This window comes from Mobula hypostoma, chromosome 16, assembly GCF_963921235.1.
Source record: "Mobula hypostoma chromosome 16, sMobHyp1.1, whole genome shotgun sequence".
Lineage (NCBI taxonomy): Eukaryota > Metazoa > Chordata > Chondrichthyes > Myliobatiformes > Myliobatidae > Mobula > Mobula hypostoma.
Genome location: NC_086112.1, coordinates 2,521,672 through 2,546,581, shown reverse-complemented (window position 1 = coordinate 2,546,581; position 24,910 = coordinate 2,521,672). Strand labels below are relative to the sequence as shown.

Below are 24,910 nucleotides of genomic sequence, written 5' to 3'. Positions count from 1 at the left end.
TCCTATATCCACTGTCATTTCTCTTTTATTTTTTTACATACTTGAAAAATCCCCTACTATCCACTATGATATTCTTTGCTAGCTTGCTTCAATATTTCATCTGTTCCCTCCTAATGACTCTTAGTTGCTCTCTGTAGGTTTTTTAAAGTTTCCCAATCCTGTCTTTCCACTACTTTGTTGTATGCCCTCTTTTGCTTTTACATTTGCTTTGACTTCCCTTGTCAGCCACAGTTGTACTATTTTGCCATTTGAGTATTTCTTTGGCTTTGGAATGCATATGTTCTACACCTTCTTCATTTTTTCCGAAACTCACACCATTGCTGTTCTGCTGTCGTCCCTGCCTGCATCTCCTTCCAAATTACCTTGGCCAAACCTCTCTCATACCACTATAATTTCCTTTACTCCACTGAAATACTACTATGTCGGACTTTACTTTCTCCTTATCAAATTTGAAGTTGAACTTAATCATTATGTGATTCTAAGCATTCTATTACCCTAAACTCCCTAACCACCTCTGGTTCATTACATAAATCTAATCCAGTATAGCTGATCCCCTAGTAGGCTCAACAACAAACTGCTCTAAAAAGCCATCTCGTAGGCATTCAACAAACTCGCTCTCTTGAGATCCATTACCAACCTGATTTTTCCCAGTCAACATGAATGTTAAAATCTCCCATGACTGTCATAACATTGCCCCTTTGAAAGTTTGGTGTTGCAGAAAATTGTGGAATGGACTATTTTGTGAGAATGTGATCCCCTCCCATAATGTATGAGTTGCCTATATTTTTCCAGTGTTGCAGATATTTAACCTGAATTGGGTAATAAGACTAAGCTTTTCTTATTGACCAGATCACAGGCATTATAGTCCATAACATTGACCCAGATTATCTTAATAGTTGTTCACTTCTGTCCAAACTGGAATTAGAGCTTTGCCTACTGTCAAACTCTGAGGACTTTCATATTTATAATAGACATGGATAAGGTGAATATAATCATTAAACAATAACATTCTACTGAGATGTGGAATAAAATTCACCATCATGGAATTAGTGTGTTTTTTCTTTTGGGGGTTGAGGAATAAATTAATATAATTTGTTTTTCTTTTTAACTTGCATCTAAACACACATGCATGCCGATGACAGTGTTGTGTTGCAGAAAATCATGGAATGGACCATTTTGTGAGAATGTTATCCCCTCCCATAATGTATGTTGCCTGTATTCTCCAGCTTTGTGTGTTCCATCATACTGAAACACCATCTTCAGCATTAATCAGAAACTTGACAGTTGCCTTCATATATCCTCTTTGTTAATATTCATGAAACCCCAGTTTCCTTGGGCTGCGTACACCTAGGGAATACACACTCTGGTCCCGCCAAATCCGTGAGGTCGGGACGACTCTCTCACCCCAAACCCCGGTTTGTGTGAATGCTCTGTGATTTGCTGTTACAATGCGGAATTATATTTATGAATGTTAACTAAAGGATTAGTAAAGAAAAGAAAGGGGAAAAAAATGGCTCTTTAAAATTAAACAGTCAAATGTGCACAAGTTGGAGCTCAATTCCTCCAAAAGTCACATTCACTGATCCTCGGTAGACCTCCGCTTACTTCATCGAATCATGGTCCCCCACCGGGTCGATTCCTATGATGGGTTCTCTCCAGTTTCTCCTCTCTTAATCTCCCACCGAACAAAGACCCCAGCTCACACCAGTGTCAGGCACACAAACAAAATCTGCTCCCCTGATTGGATGGCTCACATCCCAAAGCACCCGTTACCTCTAACTGTAACACAAACACTGCTTCTACAGAGAGACCATTACTTAGGCAGTGAAACCTTTACCAGGGTGTTACATTCAGTCTCTGTAATCTGCACTCACAATAACTTTAACAACTGTAATGTGATGAGATGTATGGACTGGAGCAGGAAGGCTTTTGTTCAACCTCATCAGGGAACTTTACTGTTATGGATTATTGTTAAAGATGATTTACATTCAGAATTGAAATGTTAATCTCTAAAATACTACAAGGACAGGAAAGAATTTAGGCAGAAACCTCTTATACACTAACTTAACAATTTTCAGGTCACATGCATGTGATAATAAACCTGATTCTGATTATACACTTACAGTTGTTGCTAATTGGATGTTTTCTGTAATAATTACCTGAATTGACAAAACATATGAAACTTTGTTTACTGGTTGATGTCATCTGATAATGTAACAATTCTATACCCCAGCTGTATCTTGTGTTGAATGCTTTCCAATCTTCATCTTGTTTAAGATACCGGTATTTTAATTTCAATCCATCTGAATTAAATACTTTCTCATCTTGCAAAAAATATTTACCCTGATAAAAATATTAGCTACCATGTGTTTTGTACTAGTACTTTCCTGACTATGGGGTCTAATGATATTATGATTGCTATTTCCCAAATGTACCCCCAAAAACATTGTCTCTTTACTCCAATTTATTATTTGAATTTGCTCCTGTGGACAAGAAGTATACGTATTGATCTAGACCATTTTACATTGCACATTATACGAATTTTTCTTCTTTCCTTTTGTCTTTTAAATATCCTGTATTTTCCAGCCCAGTAAGATAAATGTCTTCATTATCTTTCCCCATCTTGCTTTGATATGGCAAGTGTTTGACTACTAGCTGTCATCCATTACTTGTAATTTCTATGTTTCAATTTCTATGTTTTGGTTTCAAGTCAAATACTTAACTAAGTTGTTCATTTAACTTAACTTTCTCTTCCAGATTCAAGTAATGTTTCCTGGAGTTACTTCTAATAGAATAGAAGGTATTTTGGAGGGGCAGTTCTACATGGAAGCATTAAAGGAAATGGGCTTCCATTTGTCATCCAAGTTTTTTCCACCAGCACCTCTTATGCAATCCTTCTTGCAGCTGATTCTGGATGTGAGTTAAAGATTCAGTGTTTGAAGTTAACTTCAAGTCTTACCATTTTCTATTGGCAGTGGGAAAGACTAATTACCAGTTTTCCTAATTATAGCTATGTGAGTGTTACCAAGATGTGGCAATCATAGAAACATAGAAAATAGGTGCAGGAGTAGGCCATTCGGCCCTTCGAGCCTGCACTGCCATTTATTATGATCATGGCTGATCATCCAACTCAGAACCCTGCACCAGCCTTCCCTCCATACCCCCTGATCCCCGTAGCCACAAGGGCCATATCTAACTCCCTCTTAAATATAGCCGATGAACCGGCCTCAACTGTTTCCTGTGGCAGAGAATTCCACAGATTAACCACTCTCTGTGTGAAGAAGTTTTTCCTAATCTCAGTCCTAAAAGGCTTCCCCTTTATCCTCAAACTGTGACCCCTCGTTCTGGACTTCCCCAACATCGGGAACAACCTTCCTGCATCTAGCCTGTCCAATCCCTTTAGGATTTTATACGTTTCAATCAGATCCCCCTTCAATCTTCTAAATTCCAACGAGTACAAGCCTAGTTCATCCAGTCTTTCTTCATATGAAAGTCCTGCCATCCCAGGAATCAATCTGGTGAACCTTCTTTGTACTCCCTCTATGGCAAGGATGTCTTTCCTCAGATTAGGGGACCAAAACTGCACACAATACTCCAGGTGTGGTCTCACCAAGGCCTTGTACAACTGCAGTAGTACCTCCCTGCTCCTGTACTCGAATCCTCTCCCTATAAATGCCAGCATACCATTCGCCTTTTTCACCGCCTGCTGTACCTGCATGCCCACTTTCAATGACTAGTGTATAATGACACCCAGGTCTCGTTGCACTTCCCCTTTTCCTAATCGGCCACCATTCAGATAATAATCTGTTTTCCTATTGTTGCCACCAAAGTGGATAACTTCACATTTATCCACATTAAATTGCATCTGCCATGAATTTGCCCAGTCACCCAACCTATCCAAGTCACCCTGCATCCTCTTAGCATCCTCCTCACAGCTACTCACAGTCTATTTTAAATTAAAAGGTTGGGGCCCAAGGTTATGCTGTCCCAACAATAGTCTGATTATCAACTACTTCCTCATATTTTAAGCTAAAGTACATCTTCCAGCAAGTGCTGTACCTAGTTCCACAAGCTAGTCTGCTGCATTGTTCACTAATGATTTTGTCTCATTTCTGACGCTGGATAGGAAAACTGCCTCCTCCCTCTTAAAACAAGTAGAAATAATAGAGATATCTACAGTATATCAATTAATAACCACATTTATATTGCAAAACACCCCATCCCAGAATTTAATTTTATGAACATGAAATTTTATTTCTTCCAAGAGAGAAAATATGCAACTTTTTAACTTCATCCTTTTCCTTCAATCCCCGATGTATATCTCGATGAGTCATCTGCTTCCTGTAATTTGCTGCTTTACTTTGTCACATTTGTAACAACTGCACTATAAGTGAAACCATCATTCAAGCAGAAACTCGATGACTGGATACTTTGGCTACGTCTACACTACGCCGGATAATTTTGAAAACGAAGCTTTTTCTCTTCGTTTTGGCCTTCCGTCCACACTGAAGCAGCGTTTTCAGCCCCCGAAAACGGAGATTTTCAGATACCGTCTCCAGAGTGAATAAATCTGAAAACGCCTAATATCCGTTGTAGTGTGTATGGGGTAACCGAGCTTTTTAAAACCGCTGTCATGACGTGCCGGAACAGATGGTGACAGCGTGGCATTTCATTGTTTTCTTATTATTATTATTACTACTTTATTGTCGCCAAAGAATTGATACTAGAGCATACAATCATCACAACGATATTTGATTCTGCGCTTCGCAGAACCTAACAATTTCAGAACAGACGGCAACGAGTCTGAAGCCAGAAGAGTTAGAATTGTACTCACCAAATACTTTGACCCATAGCTTACTGACTAAATAAGTATACTCACTTTGCCCTGTTTTCTGTCCTTGCTTGAATGAAGGTGGTTTACCTATTTATGTAAGTACTTCTCTGACAAAAGATGTGTAACAACCTAATGTAACATTGTATGGAAATACAAGATAACACTGATGCAGACATGTTTTATACATTTAACAAGGTGCTTTATTAATGCAACAGAGTTGGTCAGTTTTTCAATGTTCGTCGTCAGCCGGGTCATACTGTCCGTGAACTCCCTGTCGGTTGCCTCCATATGCTTCAGTATTTGTTTTTTTTTAGTTTTAAGTCCTCCTGCGCGAGAGCCAAGAGCAATTCCTTTTAAGTTTTTCTACTCTGTAACTGGACAAATGCACACCGAGTATATAGTTTCCTCTTCGCTTGTTTTCTGTGTGTCCTGCGCGTGCCCAGTAGGAGGAGATTCGCCCAAATATCCATCTAATGTGGACAGAAATATTTTGAAAAACGCTTAGTGTGGATGCCTATCGTTTTTACTCGAAACCGGCGTTTTCTAAATTATCCGGCGTAGTGTGGACGTAGCCTTTGCCAACAAATGTACTTTAAGAAATTGTACAGGAAGAAAATAACAAAAGTTGTTAACAACTTGGTGCAAATTTGAGATCATCGTGCATTCATGTCAACTTGATGCAAATTGCATGCTATTATTGCACTTGATTCTTTTATTGTTTCCACTTGCCTGCTCCAATTGTAAATGTTCTGCTCCTCAAAAGCAGGAGATAATGATGATATCATAAATAATGTTTGTCATCAGGTAGTCATAAAATATTTTTTAAAATTCTGGAGCTCTGGTGTACTGTGCACTGTCCTCTAACCAAAATCACAAAACCAATGGCTACAGTTAAAGTTTGATAATCCATCATCCTCCTCCATTTTCAACGGAACAGCTATTGTGCTTCCAACAATGATTCATTAGTTTTGGAGACTAGTTTTGGTCAGGGCATAAAGGGAAACAGAAAAGGCAGGTGATTGGGGCTGAGTGGCCTAATTCTGCTCCTATACCTTATGGTCTTATGGACCCTGATCGTCTGCTCAAAAGCAAAAATAATTCTGCTCTGAAATGGCAGCTTTTCACCAACACTACTGTTCAAATGTTTGAAACCGTTGAAAAATGGCCGTCTCAATCTTCTAGACTTATTAAGATTCTAGAGGCAACCCAGTGTTGCTTTTGGCCTCTGAGGAGGAGTCCAGCAGGAGATTTTCCATTGTCATGCTTATTTGCTGAAGTCTAAATTATTTTGTTGCATTTAAATGACTTTAAAGTTTTGGGTGTTCTTTTTTGTTTTAATGTTGGAATTTTTACCTTCTTGCATGCCAGCAAGGCCAACATTTAATTAATTTAATTTAACAATTCAGTGAGAAATAGCCCTTGGACCCTTCGAGCCACTGCACCCCAGCAACCCCTCAACCTCAATTTAACAATGACTTATTAACCTACTAATTGGTACATCTTTGGACTGTGGGAGGAAACCGCAGCACCTAGGGAAAACCCACGCTTTCCAGAGAATGGTGCTGGAATTGAACTCCGATCTCTGGAGTGCCTGATCTGTATAGCATTGCACTAACGGCGAAGCTACCATGCTGCCCGTTTATTGCACTAAGGTCCTTCTGAAAGTGATGGTGAACCATATTTATTCAGTCCTGCAGTTTTTGTGGAGGTAGTCCAATGATATTATTGATTAGGGGTATTCTAGATTTAGAAATATGGCTATTCCTTCTTTATTGTGTCGAAGTTGGGAAGGTGTCTGAATGGGATGGAAGTAGTAATTTGAAGATTTTCCCTGCAACTGTTTCTCACTCCTCTTTGGAAGAGATTGTGAATCTGTAAGCTGGTGTTAAAGTAGTCTGGGCAAGTAATGTACACAAAACATGCTGGAGGAACTCAGCAGGTCGGGCAGCATCTGTGGAAATGATCAGTCAACGTTTCAGGCCGGAACCCTTCGTCAGGACTGAAAGAGGAAGGGGCAGAGGCCCTATAAAGAAGGTGGGGGGGGGTGGGAAGGAGAAGGCTGGTAGACTGTCCACTGACATCTTCTACAATGTCCATCTCTGGAGACAGACTGTCTACTGACATCTTCTACAACCCACTGACGCTGTCTTGGTCTCCGTCTCTGGAGACAGACTGTCCACTGGCATCTTCTACAAGCCCACAGACTCTCATAACTACCTCGACTATACCTCTTCCCACCCTGCCACATGCAAAAATCCCATTCCCTATTCCCAGTTCCTCCGTTTCTGCCACGTCTGCTCCCAGGATGAGGCTTTCCATTCCAGGACATCTCAAATGTCCTCTTTCTTTAAGGATCGTAGTTTCCCTTCTGCCATCATCAATGATGCCTCACCCGCATCTCCTCCATTTCCCACACTTCGGACCTCACCCCATCCTCCCCTCACCACAACAGGGACAGGGTTCCCCTTGTCCTCACCTACCACCCCACCAGGCTCCGGATCCAGGTATTCCCTAACTGGAAACCTTGGATGAATTATGAAGTCGTCCTTTTTAAAGGCTAGAGCTGTGACTTTTAGGTCCAGGGATACCAGTCGCTACACGGAATCCAGGCGTGAACTCCGGAAAGTCATTAAGGGCGCCAAGAGGCAATATCGAGCCACGTTGGAAGCCCAGGCTAACCAAAGGGATGCCAGTAGACTATGGCAGGGTCTAAATGAGATCACTGGGCGCAAAGGCTGGGAATATCAATAACTGTGGCGCTTCTCTTCCTGACGAACTTAATGTATTCTACGCAAGATTCGAACAGAAGAGGAGCGTCCCGCTCCCTCCAGATGAACCTGACCTGGTGGCATCGAGATTCATCGTCACCAAGGAGGATGTTAGAAGGGCCTTCCTGAAGATAAATCCAAGGAAGGCGACGGGCCCAGATGGCGCCCCAGGACGGGTTCGCCGGGCCTGTGCAAGTGAGCTAGCTGGAGTGTTTGCTGACGTCTTCAACTGCTCCTTGCTTCAGTCTAAGATCCCCTCATGTTTAAGAAGGCAACGATAATCCCAGTGCCGAAGAAGAGCAAGGTGGCATGCCTGAATGACTATCGACCTGTGGCTCTGACATCAATTGCTATGAAGTGCTTCGAGAGATTGGTTATGACACACATCAACTACAGCCTACCGGTCAACCTCGACGCTTTGCAATTCGCCTACCGGAGCAACAGGTCAATGGCAGATGCCATCTCTCTGGCACTACATTCCTCCTTAGAACACCTGGAAAATAAAGACGCATACGTAAGGCTCCTTTTCATTGACTACAGCTCTGCTTTCAATACCATCATTCCAAATAAACTGATTCCTATGCTCCAGAACCTGGGCCTTAGCACTCAGATCTGCAGCTGGATCTTCAACTTCCTCACAGACAGGACCCAGGCTGTGAAAATAGGGGACAAGCTCTCCTCTACAATCACTCTGAGCACCGGTGCCCCACAAGGCTGTGTACTCAGCCCCCTGATGTACTTACTGTACACCCATGATTGTGTAGCCAAGTTTCCATCAAACTATTATATAAGTTTGCCGATGACAACAATTGTAAACCATATCTCGGGTAATGATGAGTTTGAGTACAGAGAGGAAATTAAGAACCTGGTGGCATGGTGCGAAGACAATAACTTATCCCTCAACGTCAGCAAGATGAAGGAATTGGTTGTTGACTTCAGAAGGAGTAGCGGACCGCACGACCCAACTTACATCGGTGGTGCGCAAGTGGAACAGGTCAAAAGCTTTAAGTTCCTGGGATCAATATCACAAATGACCTGACTTGGTCCAACCAAGCAGAGTTCACTGCCAAGAAGGTCCACCATTGCCTTTACTTCCTGAGAAAACTAATGAAATTTGTCCTGTCCCCTAAAACCCTCACTAATTTTTATAGATGCACCGTAGAAAGCATTCTTCTAGGATGCATCACAACCTGGTATGGAAGTTGTCTTGTCCAAGACCGAAAGAAACTGCAGAAGATCGTGAACATGGCGCAGCACATCACACAAACCAATCTTCCGTCTGTGGACTCACTTTACACCGCACGCTGTCGGAGCAGTGCTGCCAGGATAGTCAAGGACACGACCCACTCAGCTAACACACTTTTCGTCCCTCTTCCCTCCGGGAGAAGGCTCAGGAGCTTGAAGACTCGTACGGCCAGATTTGGGAACAGCTTCTTTCCAACTGCGATAAGACTGCTGAACGGATCCTGACCCGGATCTGGGCCGTACCCTCCAAATATCCGGACCTACCTCTGGTTTTTTTTTGCACTACCTTACCTTCCATTTTTCTATTTTCTATTCATGATTTATAATTTAAATTTTTAATATTTACTAATTTTGCTATCTTTAATATTTTTAATATTTAATATTTGAATGATTACCGTCTCGTTGCCCTGACCCCCATAGTGATGAAATGTTTTGAACGGCTTGTCAAGCCTCATATCACAGCCAGCCTTCCCTCATTCCTGGATCCTCTACAGTTTGCTTATCGTCCAAATCGCTCTACGGAGGACGCAATATCCACCACACTGCACACAGTTCTCTCTCACTTGGACAACAAAGACACTTATGCCAGAATCCTGTACAATGATTTCAGTTCAGCGTTCAATACCATCATCCCGCAGAGACTAGTGGAGAAATTGTCGCTGCTTGGCCTTAGCGCTGCCATGTGTCGCTGGATTCTGAATTTCTTGACAAAGAGACCACAGTCAGTCCGTGTTGGCAGGAACATCTCTGACTCCATCACACTGAGCACTGGATCCCCACAAGGCTGTGTGCTTAGCCCATTGCTGTTTACACTGCTAACACATGACTGTGCAGCCAGATTCAAGGAGAACCTGATCATTAAATTTGTAGATAATACCACAGTGGTGGGGCTCATCAGCAAAGGTGATGAAACAATGTACAGGGAGGAGGTCAAACACCTAAAGAGCTGGTGCAGGGATAACAACTTGATGCTTAATGTCACCAAAACCAAGGAGATGATTGTTGATTTCAGATGGTCTCAGCCTGAGCACACACCCCTCAGCATCAGCGGCTCCACAGTGGAGAGAGTGGAAAACATCAAGTTCCTTGGGGTGCAGATCTCTGACAATCTCGCCTGGTCCAGGAACACCACTGGGATTGTGAAACGGGCCCAACAGAGATTGCACTTTCTGAGGAAGCTTGAACAAGCATCACTCCCCGCTAACATCTTAACTACATTCTACAGAGGCGTGGTTGAGAGTGTGCTGAACTTTGGCATCACAACCTGGTACTGGCAGTGCTGTCAACAAAAAAGCCTTGCAGAGGGTGGTTAGGGGAGCAGAGAAGGTTATTGGGGTCTCCCTACCTTCTGTCCAAGACCTCCTTCAGAGTCGATGCCTCCAGAAGACAAGGTACATCATTAAAGACCCCTCACACCCTCTTCATGAACTGTTTGTTCTTCTGCCATCAGGCAAATGTTACAGGAGCATCAAAACTAAAGCCACAAGGCTACTAAACAGCTTCCTCCCACAGACAGTCAGACTGCTAAATAGCTGCTCTACCTGACTCTGCTTTGGACACTTTTAACTTGCACTGGACACTTACAACTTAATTTTAAATGTCATGTGGCTGTTGTGTTTTACTATTTATGATTATGTTTATTATTTAGTGTTGCATTTGTTATATTATGATTGCACTGCTCCTGAGAAACGCTGTCTCATTCTGCCCTGCAGAGCTGATGTACGGTTAGAATGACAATTAAGTTTTTTGATTTGAATTGATTTGATTTGTAATCCAGGGAGTGGGAAGCACAGAATCAAATATCGCTGTGATGATTGTACGTTCTAGTACCAATTGTTTGGCGACAATAAGTATAAAGTATTATCCTCCGCTACTTCTGCCACCTTCAACAGGACCCCACCACTAAGCAGATCTTTCCCTCTCCACCCCTCTCCGCTTTCCGCAGGGATCGGTCCCTTCACGACTCCCTGATCCACACGTCCCTCCCCACGGATCTCCCACCTGGCACTTATCCCTGTAGGCGTAAGTGCTACACCTGTCCCTACACCTCCTCTCTTGCCACAACTCAGGGCCCCAAACAGTCCTTCCAGGTGAGGCAACACTTCACTTCTGAGTCTGTTGGGGTTGTCTATTGCAGCTGGTGCTCCCGGTGCGGCCTCCTCTACATCGGTGAAATCTGATGCAGATTGGGGGACCGCTTCGTCGAGCACCTCCGCTCCATCCGCCACAACAGACAGGATCTCCCGGTTGCCACCCAGGAGATCAACTCTGCTTCACATTTCCACTCGGATATGTCCATACATGGCCTCCTCTACTGCCATGATGAGGCTTAACTCAGGTTGGAGGAGCAACACCTCATATATCATTTCGGTAGTCTCCAGCCCCTTGGTATGAACATAGAATTCTCCAACTTCTGGTAATTCCCTCCCCTCCCTTCCCCTATCCCTATTTCACTCTGCCCCCTCCCCCAGCTGCCTATCACCTCCCTTCTACTACCCATTGTGTTTTCCCCTATTCCTTCTTCACCTTTCCTGCCTATCACTTCCCTGCCTCCCCTCCCCCACCCCTTTATCTTTCCCCTTACTGGTTTTTCACCTGGAACCTACCAGCCTTCTCCTTCCCACCCTCCCCCCACCTTCTTTATAGGGCCTCTGCCCCCTCCCTCTTCAGTCCTGACAAAGGGTTCCAGCGCAAAACGTTGACTGATTGTTTCCACGGATGCGGCCTGACCTGCTGAGTTCCTCCAGCGTGTTGTGAGTGTTGCTTGACCCCAGCATCTGCAGAGTATTTTGTGTTTATAATTTACACAAAATGCTGGAGGAACTCAACAGGCCAAGCAGCATCTATGGGGGGGGGGGGAGGATAGTCAATGTTTTGGGCTGAGACCCTTTGGCAGGACTGAAGATAAAAAGATGAGGAGTAGATTTAAAAGGTGGGGGAGGGGAGAAAGAAGCGCAAGGTGATAATTGAAACTGGGGGAGGGAGAGATGAAGTAGAGAGCTGGGAAATTGATTGGTTAAAGAGGTACAGGGTTGGAAAAGGGGGAGTCCAATAGGAGAGAACAGAAGGCCATGGAAGAAAGAAAAGGGGAGTGGAGTCACACCAGAGGGTGGCAATGGGCAGGGAGGGAGATGAGTGAAAGAGGGAAAAGGGATTGGGGAATGGTGGGGGGAGGGGCATTATTGGAAGTTCGAGAAATCGATGTTCATGCCATCACCAATATACAGGAGGCCACACTGGTATCACCGGACATAGGATATGACACCAACAGATTCATAGGAAGGACTGTTTGGGCCTCTGAATGGTAGTGAGGGAAGAGGTGTAGGGCAGCTGTAGTATTTGTTCCGCTTGCAAGTCTAAGTGCCAGGAAGGAGATCGGTGGGGATAGACGAATGGATAAGGGAGACACGTATGGTTCGATCCCTGTAGAAAGTAGGGTGGGGGGTGGGAGGAAAATGTGCTTGGGGTTGGGATCCTGTTGGAGATGGCAGAAGTTCGGGAAAATTATGCAGAGGCTGGTGGGGTGGTAATTAAGCACAGGAAGAACCCTATCCCTGGAAGGGTGGTGGGAGGAAGGGAAGCCCCTTTTTTTTTGAAAACGGAGGACACCACCTTCATTCCAGAATGAAAGGCTTCATTCTGAGAGCAGATGCGGCAGAGAAGGAGATGGTGTTTTTACAAGTAATAGGGTAGGAAGACGTATAGTCCAAGTAGCTGTGAGAGTCCATGGGTTTATTATAGACATCATTTAGATGAGCTATATCAGTGAGACCCGATGTGGATTGGGAGACCATTTCTTTGAGCACCTACACTCTATCCACCAGAAGAAGCGGAATCTCCCAGTGGCCACCCATTTTAATTCCACTTCTCGTTCCCATTCCGATATGTCATGATGAGGCCACACTCAGGTTGGACGAACAACACCTTATATTCTGTCTGGGTAGCCTCCAACATCATGGCATGAATATCGATTTCTTGAACTTCCGGTAATGGGCCCCTCCCCCTTCACCATTCCCCATCCCCTTTTTCCTCTCTCACCTTATCTCTTTGCCTGCCCATTGCCTCAATCCTCCCACCTTTTCTTTCTTCCGTGGCCTTCTGTTCACTCCTTTTGGACTCCCTCTTCTCCAGCCCTGTATCTTTCACCAGGCAATTTCCCAGCTCTACTTCATCCCTTCCCCTCCTGGTTTCAGCTATCACCTCATGTTTCTCTCTCCCATCCACCACATTTAAATCTACTCATCTTTTTTCCTCCAGCCCTGCTGAAGGGTCTCAGCCTGAAACGTTGGCTGAACTTTTTTGCATAGATGCTGCATGGCTGCTGAGTTCCTCCAGCAGTTTGTGTGTGTGTTGCTTGGATTTCTAGCATCTACAGATTATCTGCTATTTGGGCAAGTAATTTAATGATGCATAATGCAGCCATGGTCTCCTAGTGGAGAAAGATATGCAAAGGATAGTAGAATAGATGTGGGCTACTTCCCACTGGATGGTGCCAGGCAATTTCATTGATGTTGAAGCTGCATCTCTCTGCGCAAGTAGAGAGTAGACCTGTGTTCTTGTAGGTGAAGGAAAGTATTTGGTCAGGTGGGATGCAAGGTGCAGTATTTATGTGAATGGTCAATGATGGACTCCAGGATATTTGGGTTCCTGGCACTAGTAAATGCCACTGAATGTCAAGACTAGTTTGCGAAACTCTTCTCTCTGTATCATTGTCTGGCACTGGTTTGAATGTTATTTGCTACTTACCTACCTTACCTGGATGTTCCTAGCTTTTGCTTCATTTGCCATGCTGTGATCTGCAATCAATAGGTAGTAATCCCATTTCCAACTTTATGATGGGAAGGTGGATATTGAAAACTTCCAACAACCACTTTCGTATTTGTTATGTTGCCTGCATATTTGAAGTACTTCCTCCCCACCCCCAGATGCCCTTAATCTTCAGTTTTACTCTATCTCTTGATATCTCACTGTGTCAATTGCTGCCTTAATGTTGAGGTCAGACTCCACCTGTCATCTGTGCTTCTGGAACAACAATGTAGTATACGAGTGCAACCAATGACATCTTCTATAATTTTGACAATCTTGTGATACTTAGTGAAATTAGATTTATCTTGTGTTTTGTGGTAGGTATACATCCGGACAGTGTTAGGCAGTGTTACCCCATCTGTTACTTATTTTTATGCACACATTCTTTCTCTCACTCTCCTTTTTCTCCCTCTGTCCCTCTGAATATACCTCTTGCCCATCCTCTGGGTCCCCCCCCCCCCGTCTTTCTTCCCGGACCTCCTGTCCCATGATCCTCTCGTATCCCCTTTTGCCTATCACCTGTCCAGCTTTTGGCTCTATCCCTCCCCCTCCTGTCTTCTCCTATCATTTTGGATCTCCCCCTCCCCCTCCAACTTTCAAATCCCTTACTCACTCTTCCTTCAGTTAGTCCTGACGAAGGGTCTCGGCCTGAAACGTTGACTGCACCTCTTCCTACAGATGCTGCCTGGCCTGCTGTGTTCACCAGCAACTTTGATGAGTGTTAGGCAGATCTACTTTTGTAATGGCTTGCAGCTGGACAGCTTCTGAAGCACAAGACTTCTTTTCTTACAGCCAGGATATTGTCTGATACCATAACTTTTGATGTATGCAGTTCTTGGTATCATATCATTGAATTGCAATAGCAAGTACCTGAGATGTATCATTCACTCAGCACTTCTGAGTGAATGTGGTTGGAATTACTTTAACCTTGTTTAAATGCAGGCCTTATCAACACTGAGGCAATGGATTTACTTGGAGTGGCAGGAGTACAGAGGTTTGATTTGTTCACCAGTAGAATAGCTATTGCATGCTGTTTCAGTTTGAATCAGACCCATATTCTGTCTGGGTAGTCTCCAACCTCAAGGTTGGCATCTTCATTTTTGTTTGAAGTGGGTCTGATTCTGCTCATGCCTTGCTCTTTTGTACTCCTTCAACCAAATCTGATCTCTAAGTTGCTTGTAAGGGAATTGAAGGAAATGTGGGGCCTTGAGATTTAAATATTGCAGTGGAATGCAGCTCAGCTGGTGCTGATTGTCTTCAACTCCTATTGTAGTCTTGACATACCAGGTCTTTTTGACCGTAATAATGGAAATCGATATTCATGACATCAAGTTGGAGACTACCCAGACGGAATATAAGGTGATGTTCCTCCAACCCGAGTGTGGCCTCATCATGACAGTAGAGGAAGCCATGGAAAGATGTATTGGAATGGGAAGTGGAATTAAAATGGGTGGCCACTGGGAGATCCCGCTTTTTCTCGTAGATGGAACACAAGTGCTCAGTGAAGCAGTCTCCCAATCTACGGCGGGTCTTACCGGCATATAGGAGGCCATACCAGGAGCACCGGACGCAGTATATGACCCCAACAGATTCACAGGTGAAGTGTCATTTCACCTGGAAGGACTGTTTGGGGCCCTGAATGGTAGTAAGGGAGGAGGTGTAGGGGCAGGTGTAGCACTTGTTCTGCTTGCAAAGGTAACTACCTGGGGGAGAATAGTGGGGAGGGACAAATGACCGGGGAGTCATATAGGCAGTGATTCCTGCAGAAAGTTGGGGGGGGGGGTGTGGTTGGTGGTCGGGGGGGGAAATATGCTTTGGTGGTGGGATCCCATTGGAGATGGCAGAAGTTGCGGAGACTAATTTCTTGGATATGGAGGTTGTTGGGATGGTAGGTGAGGACAAGAAGAACCCTATCCCTATTCCTGGTAGGGTGGCAAGAGGATTGGGTGAGAGCAGACATGCGTGAAATGGAGGAGTTGCATTTAAGGGTTGAGGAAGGAAAGCCTCTTTCTTTGAAGAAGGAAGACATCTCCTTTGTTCTGGAATAAAAAGTCTCATCTTGATAGCAAATGTGGCGGAGATGGAGAAATTGAGATAAGGGGCTGGCATTTTTACAGTTAACAGGTGGGAAGAGGTATAGTCCAGGTAGCTGTGAGAGCGTGCGGGATTATAATAGACAGCAGTAGATAAGCTGTCTCTAGAGACAAAGATAGAGATATCGACAAAGAGGAAGGAGGTGTTGGAAATGGACCAGGGTGGAAGTTGGAGGCAAAGTGGATGAAGTTGATGAGTTCTGCATGGGTACAGGAAGCAGTACCAATGCAGTCATCAATATAGCCTAGGAAAAGTGGGGCATGGCCACCATTGTAGGCTTGGAACTTCCAGGACGCCTAGGGGCGACTTGAGTAGCAGCAGTACTCTCAATGGATATGATTAAATATTATCATTTCAGCCTGATATGGCTAAAAAGCACAACTGATTCCAAGGTTAGTACAGTCAACAAAGATGTCTTAATGCATTTAAATGGACTATCGCTGCTTAGAACTGACTGAAACAACTCTGACTGTGGACGGAAGCGCCCACAGAAGAAGTGTGGCTGTAGATTGGGGTTACGACTGCATTTAAGGAAATGGGGTTTTAAACTCCCAATACCGACTTATCTTCCTGGCAAGTGTTCAATCTCTGATGAATAAGATCGATGATCTCAGAGCTAGGGTGCTGAATCAGAGGGACATTAGGACCGTGTGTTTCCTTTGTTTCACAGAATCCTCGTTAACTCCTTCTGTACAGGATGCAGCGATTCAGATCAGTGGGTTTACTATACACCGTCAGGATAGATCTATAGAATCTCTCAAAGCAGAGGTGGAGGAGTATGCCTCATGATCAACTCTTCTTAGTGCACAGATATATCAGTGCCTTCCCAATTCTGCTCCCCAGGTCTGGAGTATCTAGCAGTTAAGTACCGTCCTTTTTACCTACCACGGGAGTTCTCTGGGGTCATTTTGGTAGCAGTATACATTCCACTTCAGGCTAATTCAATCAGGCTTTAGATGATCTAAGCAATGGGATCAACATGCACGAAACAGTGCATCCTAACACCTTCACCATTGTTTTGGGAGATTTTAATGAGGCCAGTCTGAAAAAATCACTAAGCAATTTCCATCAACAGATCATTTGCAATACCAGAGGAAACAACACACTACCACTGCTACACCCCCATCAAGAATGCCTGCCATGCCCTCACTTCGGGATGTCTGGTCACCTGGCTGTACTTCTGCTCCCTGAGTATAGACAGAGACTGGAGACTGCAGCACCAGTAGTGAGGACCAAGAAGGTAGGGACAAGGGAAGCACAGGAGTGTCTACAGGATGGCTTTGAATTGGTGGACTGGACTCTATTCAGGGATTCATCTTCGAACCTGGATGAGTGTGCTGCAGTTGTTACCAACTTCATTAAAACCTGTGTGGATGAGTGTGTGCCTACAAAGACTTACTGCACATTCCCAAACCAAAAGCTGTAGATGAACCAGGAAGTACATTATCTACTGAAGGCCAGATCTGTAGCATTCAAGTCTGGCGATCCAGACCTGTACCAGAAAACCGGGTACGATCTGTGGAGGGCTATTTCAGGGTGAAGAGACAATTTCGAACGAGGTTGGACACAACATCGGATGCATGACAACTCTGACACGGCTTGTAAGACATTACTTCCTACAAAGCGAAACCCAATAGCATGAATGGCAGCGATGCTTCACTACCAGATGAACTCAATACCTTCTATGCCCGCTTTGAAAGGAAGAACACAACTACAGCTGTGAAGATCCCTGCTGCGCCTGATGACCCTGTGATCTCCATCTCAGAGGCCAATTTTAGGCTGTCTTTAAAGGGAGTGAACCCTCTTAAGGCGAAAAGTCCTGATGGAATACCTGGTAAGGCTCTGAAAACCTATGCCAACCAACTGGCAGGAGTATCAAGGACGTTTTCAACCTCTCACTGCTATGGGAGGAAGTTCCTACTTGCTTCAAAAAGGCAACAATTATACCAGTGCCTAAGAAGAATAACATGAGCTGCATTAATGACTATTGCCTGGTAGCACTTGCATCTACAGTGATGAAGTGCTTTGAGAGGTAGGCCATGACTAGACCGAACTCCTGCCTCAGCAAGGGCTTGCACCCATTGCAATTTGCCTATCGCCACAGTAGGTCAACGACAGATGCAATCTCATGGCTCTCCACACGGCTTTAGACTACCTGGACAACACACACACCCATGTCAGGACACTGTTCATTGACTGTAGCTCAGCATTTAATACCATCATTCCCACAATCCTGATTGAGAAGTTGCAGAACCTGGGCCTCTGTAGCTCCCTCTGCAATTGGATCCTTGACTTCCTAACCAGAAGACTACAATCTGTGCGGATTGGTGATAACATATCCTCCTCACTGACAATCAACACTGGTGCACCTTGGGTGTGTGCTTAGCCCACTGCTCTACTCTCTCTAAACCCACGACTATGTGGCTAGGCATAGCTCAAATACCATCTATAAATTTGCTGATGATACAACCATTGTTGGTAGAATCTCAGGTGGTGATGAGAGGACGTACAGGAGTGAGTTATGCCAACTAGTGGAGTTTTGTTGCAGCAACAACCTGGCACTCAACATCAGTAAAACGAAAGAGCTGACTGTGGACTTCAAGAAGGGTAAGATGAAGGAACACATACCAATCCTCATAGAGGGATCAGAAGTGGAGAGAGTGAACAGTTTCAAGTTCTTGGGTGTCAAGATCTCTGAGGATTTAACCTGGTCCCAACATATCAATGCGGTTATAAAGAAGGCAAGACAACAGCTATACTTCATTAGGAGTTTGAAGAGATTTGGTATATCAACAAGTACACTTAAGAACTTCTATAGATGTACCGTGGAGAGTATTCTGACTGGCTGCATCACTGTTGGGTATTGGGGGCGGGGGAGGGTCTACTGCACAGGACTGAAAGTAGCTGCAGAAGGTTGTAAATTTAGTCAGCTCCTTCTTGGGTACTAGCCTACAAAGTATCCAGGACATCTTTAGGGAGCGGTGTCTCAGAAAGGCAGCGTCTACTATTAAGGACCTCCAGCACCCAGGGCATGCCCTTTTCTCACTGTTGCCATCTGGTAGGAGGTACAGAAGCCTAAAGGCACACACTCAGTAATTCAGGAACAGCTTCTCCCCTCTGCCATCTGATTCTTAAATGAACATTGAACCCCTACCTCACTTCGTTAATATATATTATTTCTGTTTTTTGCACGGTTTTTAATCTATTCAATATATGTATTCAGTATAATTTATACAGTATAAGATTTATTATTAATATTATTTTAATTTTTTCTATATTATGTATTGCATTGAACTGCTGCTACGAAGTTCACAAATTTCACGTCACATGCCCATGATGGTAATTCTGATTCTGTTCCACGTTGCCAATAAGAAGGCAAGCATAGCTGGGACCCATGCAAGTGCCCATGGCTTCAGCTTTTGTTTGAAAGTTTGAAAGTGGGAGGGGCCAAAGGGGAAATTATTAAGAGTGAGGACGTTCCACTAGACGAAGGAGTGCTGGTGGGGGCGGGGGGGGGGCTACTGGTTGGGTCTGGTGTCCAGAAAGAAATGGAGAGCTTGAAGCCTTCCTGGTGGGAGATGGAGGGGTGTAGGGACTGGACATCCATAGTGTACCATATAGCCTACAGTATAATAATGGACTACTTTATGTTTTAGTGACACGTCGTTGAATGCGCTATTAGGCACGTATTGATCTGTACGTGTGTGCCGAGTTTGTATTCTGCCAGTAAAGAACCGTGAACCTTGGCTCCCATCTCCAACATTTTTATTAATAGCATTGTTGTGTACCCAGACCACATACACAACACATAGTGAAAATAAGATGATGGGGGCTACGGAACTTGAAATCATTGAAAAGATCCAGAGCGTGTGGAGTGTCATGGATATAGGTAGGAAGGGACTGAACTAGGGGGAACACCCAGGTTGGAGGAACAACATCTTGTATTCTGTCTGGGTAGCATCCAACCTGATGGCATGAACATCGATATCTCGAACTTCCCCACCCCTCTCCTTCACCAGTCCCCATCTCCCTTTCCCTTTCACACCTGATCTCCCTTGCTGTCCATCACCTCCCTCTGGTGCTCCTCCTCTCTTCTTTCTTACATGGCCTTCTGTCCTCTCCTATTAAGATTCCCCCTTCTCCAGCTCTGTATCTCTTTCACCAATTAACTTTCCAGCTCTTTACTTCACCCCTCCCCCTGCCAGTTTCACCTATTAACTTGTGTTTCTCCCTCCACCGCCCCCCCCCCACCACCTTTTAACTCTATTCCTCATCTTTTTTTTCTCTCCAGTCATACTGAAGGGTCTCGGCCCAAAATGTTGACTGTTCTCTTTTCCATGCCTGGCCTGTTGAGTTCCTCCAGCATTTTCTGTGAGCAGCTTTTGTCTATTGTAGTTGTTTGACTTGGAGATGATTCAAAAGCATTTCCTGATTCCTATCATCAAAGAAGACAAATATGATGTGATTAAATTCCTGCCCTTGTACTAATAATTGCTTAGTATTTTTTATTTTCCCTTGTTTATTTCAATTATTTAATGACTGTCTACAGTTCTCTTCCATTTTTAATCCAATAGTCTGTATCCTAAGGTTTGCCACATTCTAATTGAGGGTTTTTGCTGTACCCATTGACTTGCCTTTCCTTCTGGTCCACCAATACCATTTTTTTGATAAATTCTTATCCTTTTTTCACATCCTTGCCTGGCCTTGTGTATGCTGTAATCTCTTGCAATCAATTGGAATATCTGGGATGTTTCTTGTTTACAGGTATGCGTCGCTTAACGTCCATGATACGTTCTGTGAAATCGGTCGTTATGTGATTTGGACGTTGTGCGAACACCATATTATTTTCTTAGCAAACCTATATGGAGTACTGTAGTGTACCTGTATTGACTAAGTAGCCAAGAACTTACACTAAAACTGTATACTGTACACTATAATACATACACTATAATTTTTTATTTTATTTTAACCTTTTTAATTTTTCACTTTTTAAACTTTTATGTAAACACTTTCTTAGCCTATATCACACAGTTTATCAAAGATGAACAAGATCATCCACATCACTGTACTCAACATCCTCATAGTGCTCCACTGGAAGAGTTTCAGGTCGAATAACCTGCGTTTGGAAGCCATGATGCAATTTACAGTAATATTTTCGAAAGAAAATTAAACAGAGAGATAACGCGATAACACTGGAGATGCGCGATACACGAGATTGGTTACGTCCAATATGTCACATTCTCCGATCAGGACTACGGACGTATATGCGATTGGACATTAAGCAGCTCACACCTGTATTGTCATTGATGAAAACAACAAAATTGCAATGCTGCTCTATTCAGTGCAAAACAGCATACTGGCAATTCAAATACCAAAAACATAGTAATTACATTTAAAATAACATTTAAGTTATTGGAGAGCTTGAAGCCACGGGACTACGTGTGCTGCCATATTTTAATCTTTCTATTCGTTGACTGTTTTCTTCAGCTGTCTAGGCCAGTGGCTCTGAATTCCATTTCTAAGTCCTTGGCAATAATCTACCCTCTTACTTGTCATCAGTGTAAACACCTTTAACAAAGTGCCCTTTTGTTTTGACTATTGGAACTAAGTAAATATTGATGTATGTGGTCCAAGTAAATTTTTATTCAAATGCTTTTCATTCAACAGAGTGTAATTTAACTATGTATCAATGTGTATTTTTATTATTTCCTATAACGTTTCTTGCCAAGACCTGAGATTGAGAAAGGCAAGTTTTACTTCAATGGTACATTTCGCTGAATTCACTAACACCAATCTGTTTTCACTGCAGGGTAATGTAGGCCTGGGTTACTTGCATGAGTTCGTCAGCATTATGCAAAGTCTAATTCTTAATCATCCACCCTGGCAACATTCTTCCATAGTGAGTTACTATATGGAGATTCTACAGTGTTCCATTTGTAAGAAAGGAAGTTCATTTCTTTTTGACTCATTAGCAAGGTAAGAAAATTGTAAATTTTAAATTCCTTTTATTGCCAGAGATTTTCAATTTATTTGCAACAAGTATCTCTTCAAATTCCACTGTATCTACAACTGATTTGAATTGAATTATCACCACTTGCACAAGATTAAAACTTAGATATGTAATAAGCACTGACTAAGTGGAATTTTATTTCGTGATGTGTCTTTGCTTGAATTGAGAGACTGGACGAAAACTGCTAGAAGCTGCACCAGCTAATATTAATGGTATACCTTACTACAACTGCTAACACATTCGCAGTTAACTGTACTATGAAATTATCAAAGTGATAAATGTGATTGGAAAATTTTTGGCTCATTTGAAACTAAGAGGTCTTTTAATATTCATACAGGACAGAAGTTGGCTAAACAAAATGAATTGCATCCTTCCTCGTACTGGCAGTCAAAAATAAAATTTTACATTCATTCCTTGCATTTAAACATTCTGAACAGGGGAGAGGATTACTTTTTGAAATACAGTAGTTTCTGGTTCATTAGGCCAGCCACTTATTTGGGACAACTCTTAAAGAACAAAAACTAATCAAGAAAATAGCCAGGGTTCCCTTCATTTATTTGGGACATGTGTATTGCTTAATTGGGGCAGGAGCCTATTGCCGAACAGTGTCTAACTAGCGTCAATCATGTGTACTTGTGTAGCAGTTTGACACTACACTCAGTGTGAACAGCTTTAAAATAGAACAGTTGCAAGTGTTTAGTTTTTAAAAAGCAGGGATTTTTGTCACTGATAGTTGGTGAGAAAGAGCAGTAAGGCAATTCTGAACTGTTTTGCTCACCACAGTTTCAATCATTCAGGCTTGGAGATGCCAGAAACGGCTGGAAGTGAAAATGAAACTATTTCATTTACTTAACTAACTTAAGAACTATGAAGAATTTGAAGGCATCTGTTGTATTTTGTAACTTCAGAAATTAATCGAAAGAAAAACACAGGAGCTCTTCTCTTCTTAGTGTTTCTTTAGTGAGGAGCTCACATATGACATGGTGGCATAACAATGTATGACATTCACACACTTTTTACATATAGCCTGTAATGAATTATGTAAGCTACAAGAATATGTACAAAATATATTTAGAATATTACTGAAATATTAAATACACTACACTCCTCCCTGCTTAGCTATAAACTCCAACTCAAAGTAGAATACATCTCAACTCAAATATAAGACCATAAGACATAGGGGCAAAATTAAGCCATTTGGCCCATTGGGTCTGCTGCACAATTTTAATCATGGGTGATCCATATTTCCTCTCAACTCCAATCTCTAGCCTTCTCCTCATATCCCTTCTTGCCCTGACCAATGAAGAATCTATCAACCTCTGGCTTAAATATACATACAGACTTGGTTTCCACACATACCTGTGGCAACAAATTCCACAGATTCACCACTCTGGCTAAATAAATTCCTTCTTATCTTGGTTCTAAAAGGACACTCCTCTATTCTGAGGCTGTGTCCTCTGGTCTTAGACTTTCCCACCATAGGAAGCATCCTCTTGATGTCCACTCCGTCAGGGCCTTTCGTCATTTGATAGGTTTCAATTAGGTCACCCCTAAATCTTCTGAATTCTAGTGAATACAGGCCCAGAGCAATCAAAACGTTCTTCATACGACAAGCAGTTCAAATCTGGAATCATTTTCGTGAGCCTCCTTTGATCCCTCTCCAGTTTCCGCACATCCTTTCTAAGCTAAGGTACCCAAGACTACTCTCAGTACTCCAAGTAAGGCCTCACCAGTGCTTTAAAAAGTTTCAGCATTACATCCTTGCTTTTATATTCCAGTCCTCTTGAAAAGAATGCTAACTTCACATTTACCTTCCTCAACACAGACTTGCCCTGTAAATTAAGATTTGGGGAACCCTGCACAGGCAAGTCCCATTGCGCCTCAGTTCTTTGTATTCGCTCTACATTTCGAAAATAGTCAACCCATTCATTTCTTCTACCAAAGTGCATGGCTGTACACTTTCCGACATTGTATTCCATCTGCTACTTCTTTGCCCATTCTCCTAATCTGTCTAGGTCCTTTTGTAGCCTATTTACTTCCTCAAAATTACCTGCCCCCTACCTATCTTTGTATTGTCTGCAAACTTTGTGACAAAGCCATCAATTCCATTATCCAAATCATTGACATATAATGTAAAAAGAATCAGTCCCAACATGGACTCCTGTGGAATACCACTAGTCACCGGCAGCCAACCTGAAAAGGCTCCCTTTGAAAAGACTCTTTGCCTCCTGCCAGTCAGTCACTGCTTTATCCATGCTACAATCCTCCCTGTTAAACCTTGGGTTCATAGCTTGTTAAGCATCCTCATGTGTAGCACCTTGTCAAAGGCCTTCTGAAAATCCAAATGCACAGTATCAACCAATTCTCCTTTGTCTATCCTGCTTGTTGTTTCATCAAAGAATTCCAACAGATTTGTCAGGCAAGATTTAAGCCATGCTAACAATGGCAAATTTTATCATGTACCCTGAAACCACATCCTTAACAATCGACTCCAACGTCTTCCCAACCACTGAGGTCAGACTAACTGGCCTATCACTTCCTTTCTTCTGCCTGTCTCCCTTCTTGAAAAGTGAAGTGACATTTGCAATTTTCCAGTCTTCCGGTAGCATTCCAGAATCTAATGTCTCTGGAAAGATTATTACTAGTGCCTCCACAATCTCTTCAATCACCTCTTTCAGAACCCTAGAGTGTACACCATCTGGTTCAGATGACTTATGTAACTTCAGACCGTTCAGTTTCCCAAGAACCTTCTGCCTAGTAGCAGTGACTTCACACACTTCATGACCTCGACACCTGGATTTTCCACTATATTCTTAGTGTCTTCCACAGTAACAACGGATGCAAAATAATTGTTCAGTTCATCTGCCATTTCCTTGATCCCAATTACTACCTCTCCGGCATTGTTTTCCAGTGGTCCAATATCCACTTGTGCCTTTCTTTTACACTTTATGTATCTGAAGAAACTTTTGGTATCCTCTAGTATCATTGGCTAGCTTAGTTTTGTATTCCATCTTTATCTTATTAACATTTTCAGTGGCCTTCTGTTTGTTTTGAAATGTTACCCCATTACCCAACCTAACTTCCCACCAATTTTCGCTCTTATTATATGTCTTCTCTTTGGCACTTCCTGTTGGCTTTGAATTCTCTTGTTAG

General features: G+C 43.1%; 1 protein-coding gene across 1 annotated transcript in view; it reads left to right on the top strand.

The window, feature by feature from the left end:
- Window positions 1-24,910, top strand: part of slf1 (SMC5-SMC6 complex localization factor 1) — a 142,102-nt gene that overhangs the window by 60,358 nt on the left and 56,834 nt on the right. The window contains exons 8-9 of the mRNA XM_063069131.1: window positions 2,758-2,916; window positions 21,557-21,723. Coding sequence (XP_062925201.1) covers window positions 2,758-2,916; window positions 21,557-21,723 — 326 coding nt within the window. The remainder of the gene's footprint in view (window positions 1-2,757; window positions 2,917-21,556; window positions 21,724-24,910) is intronic.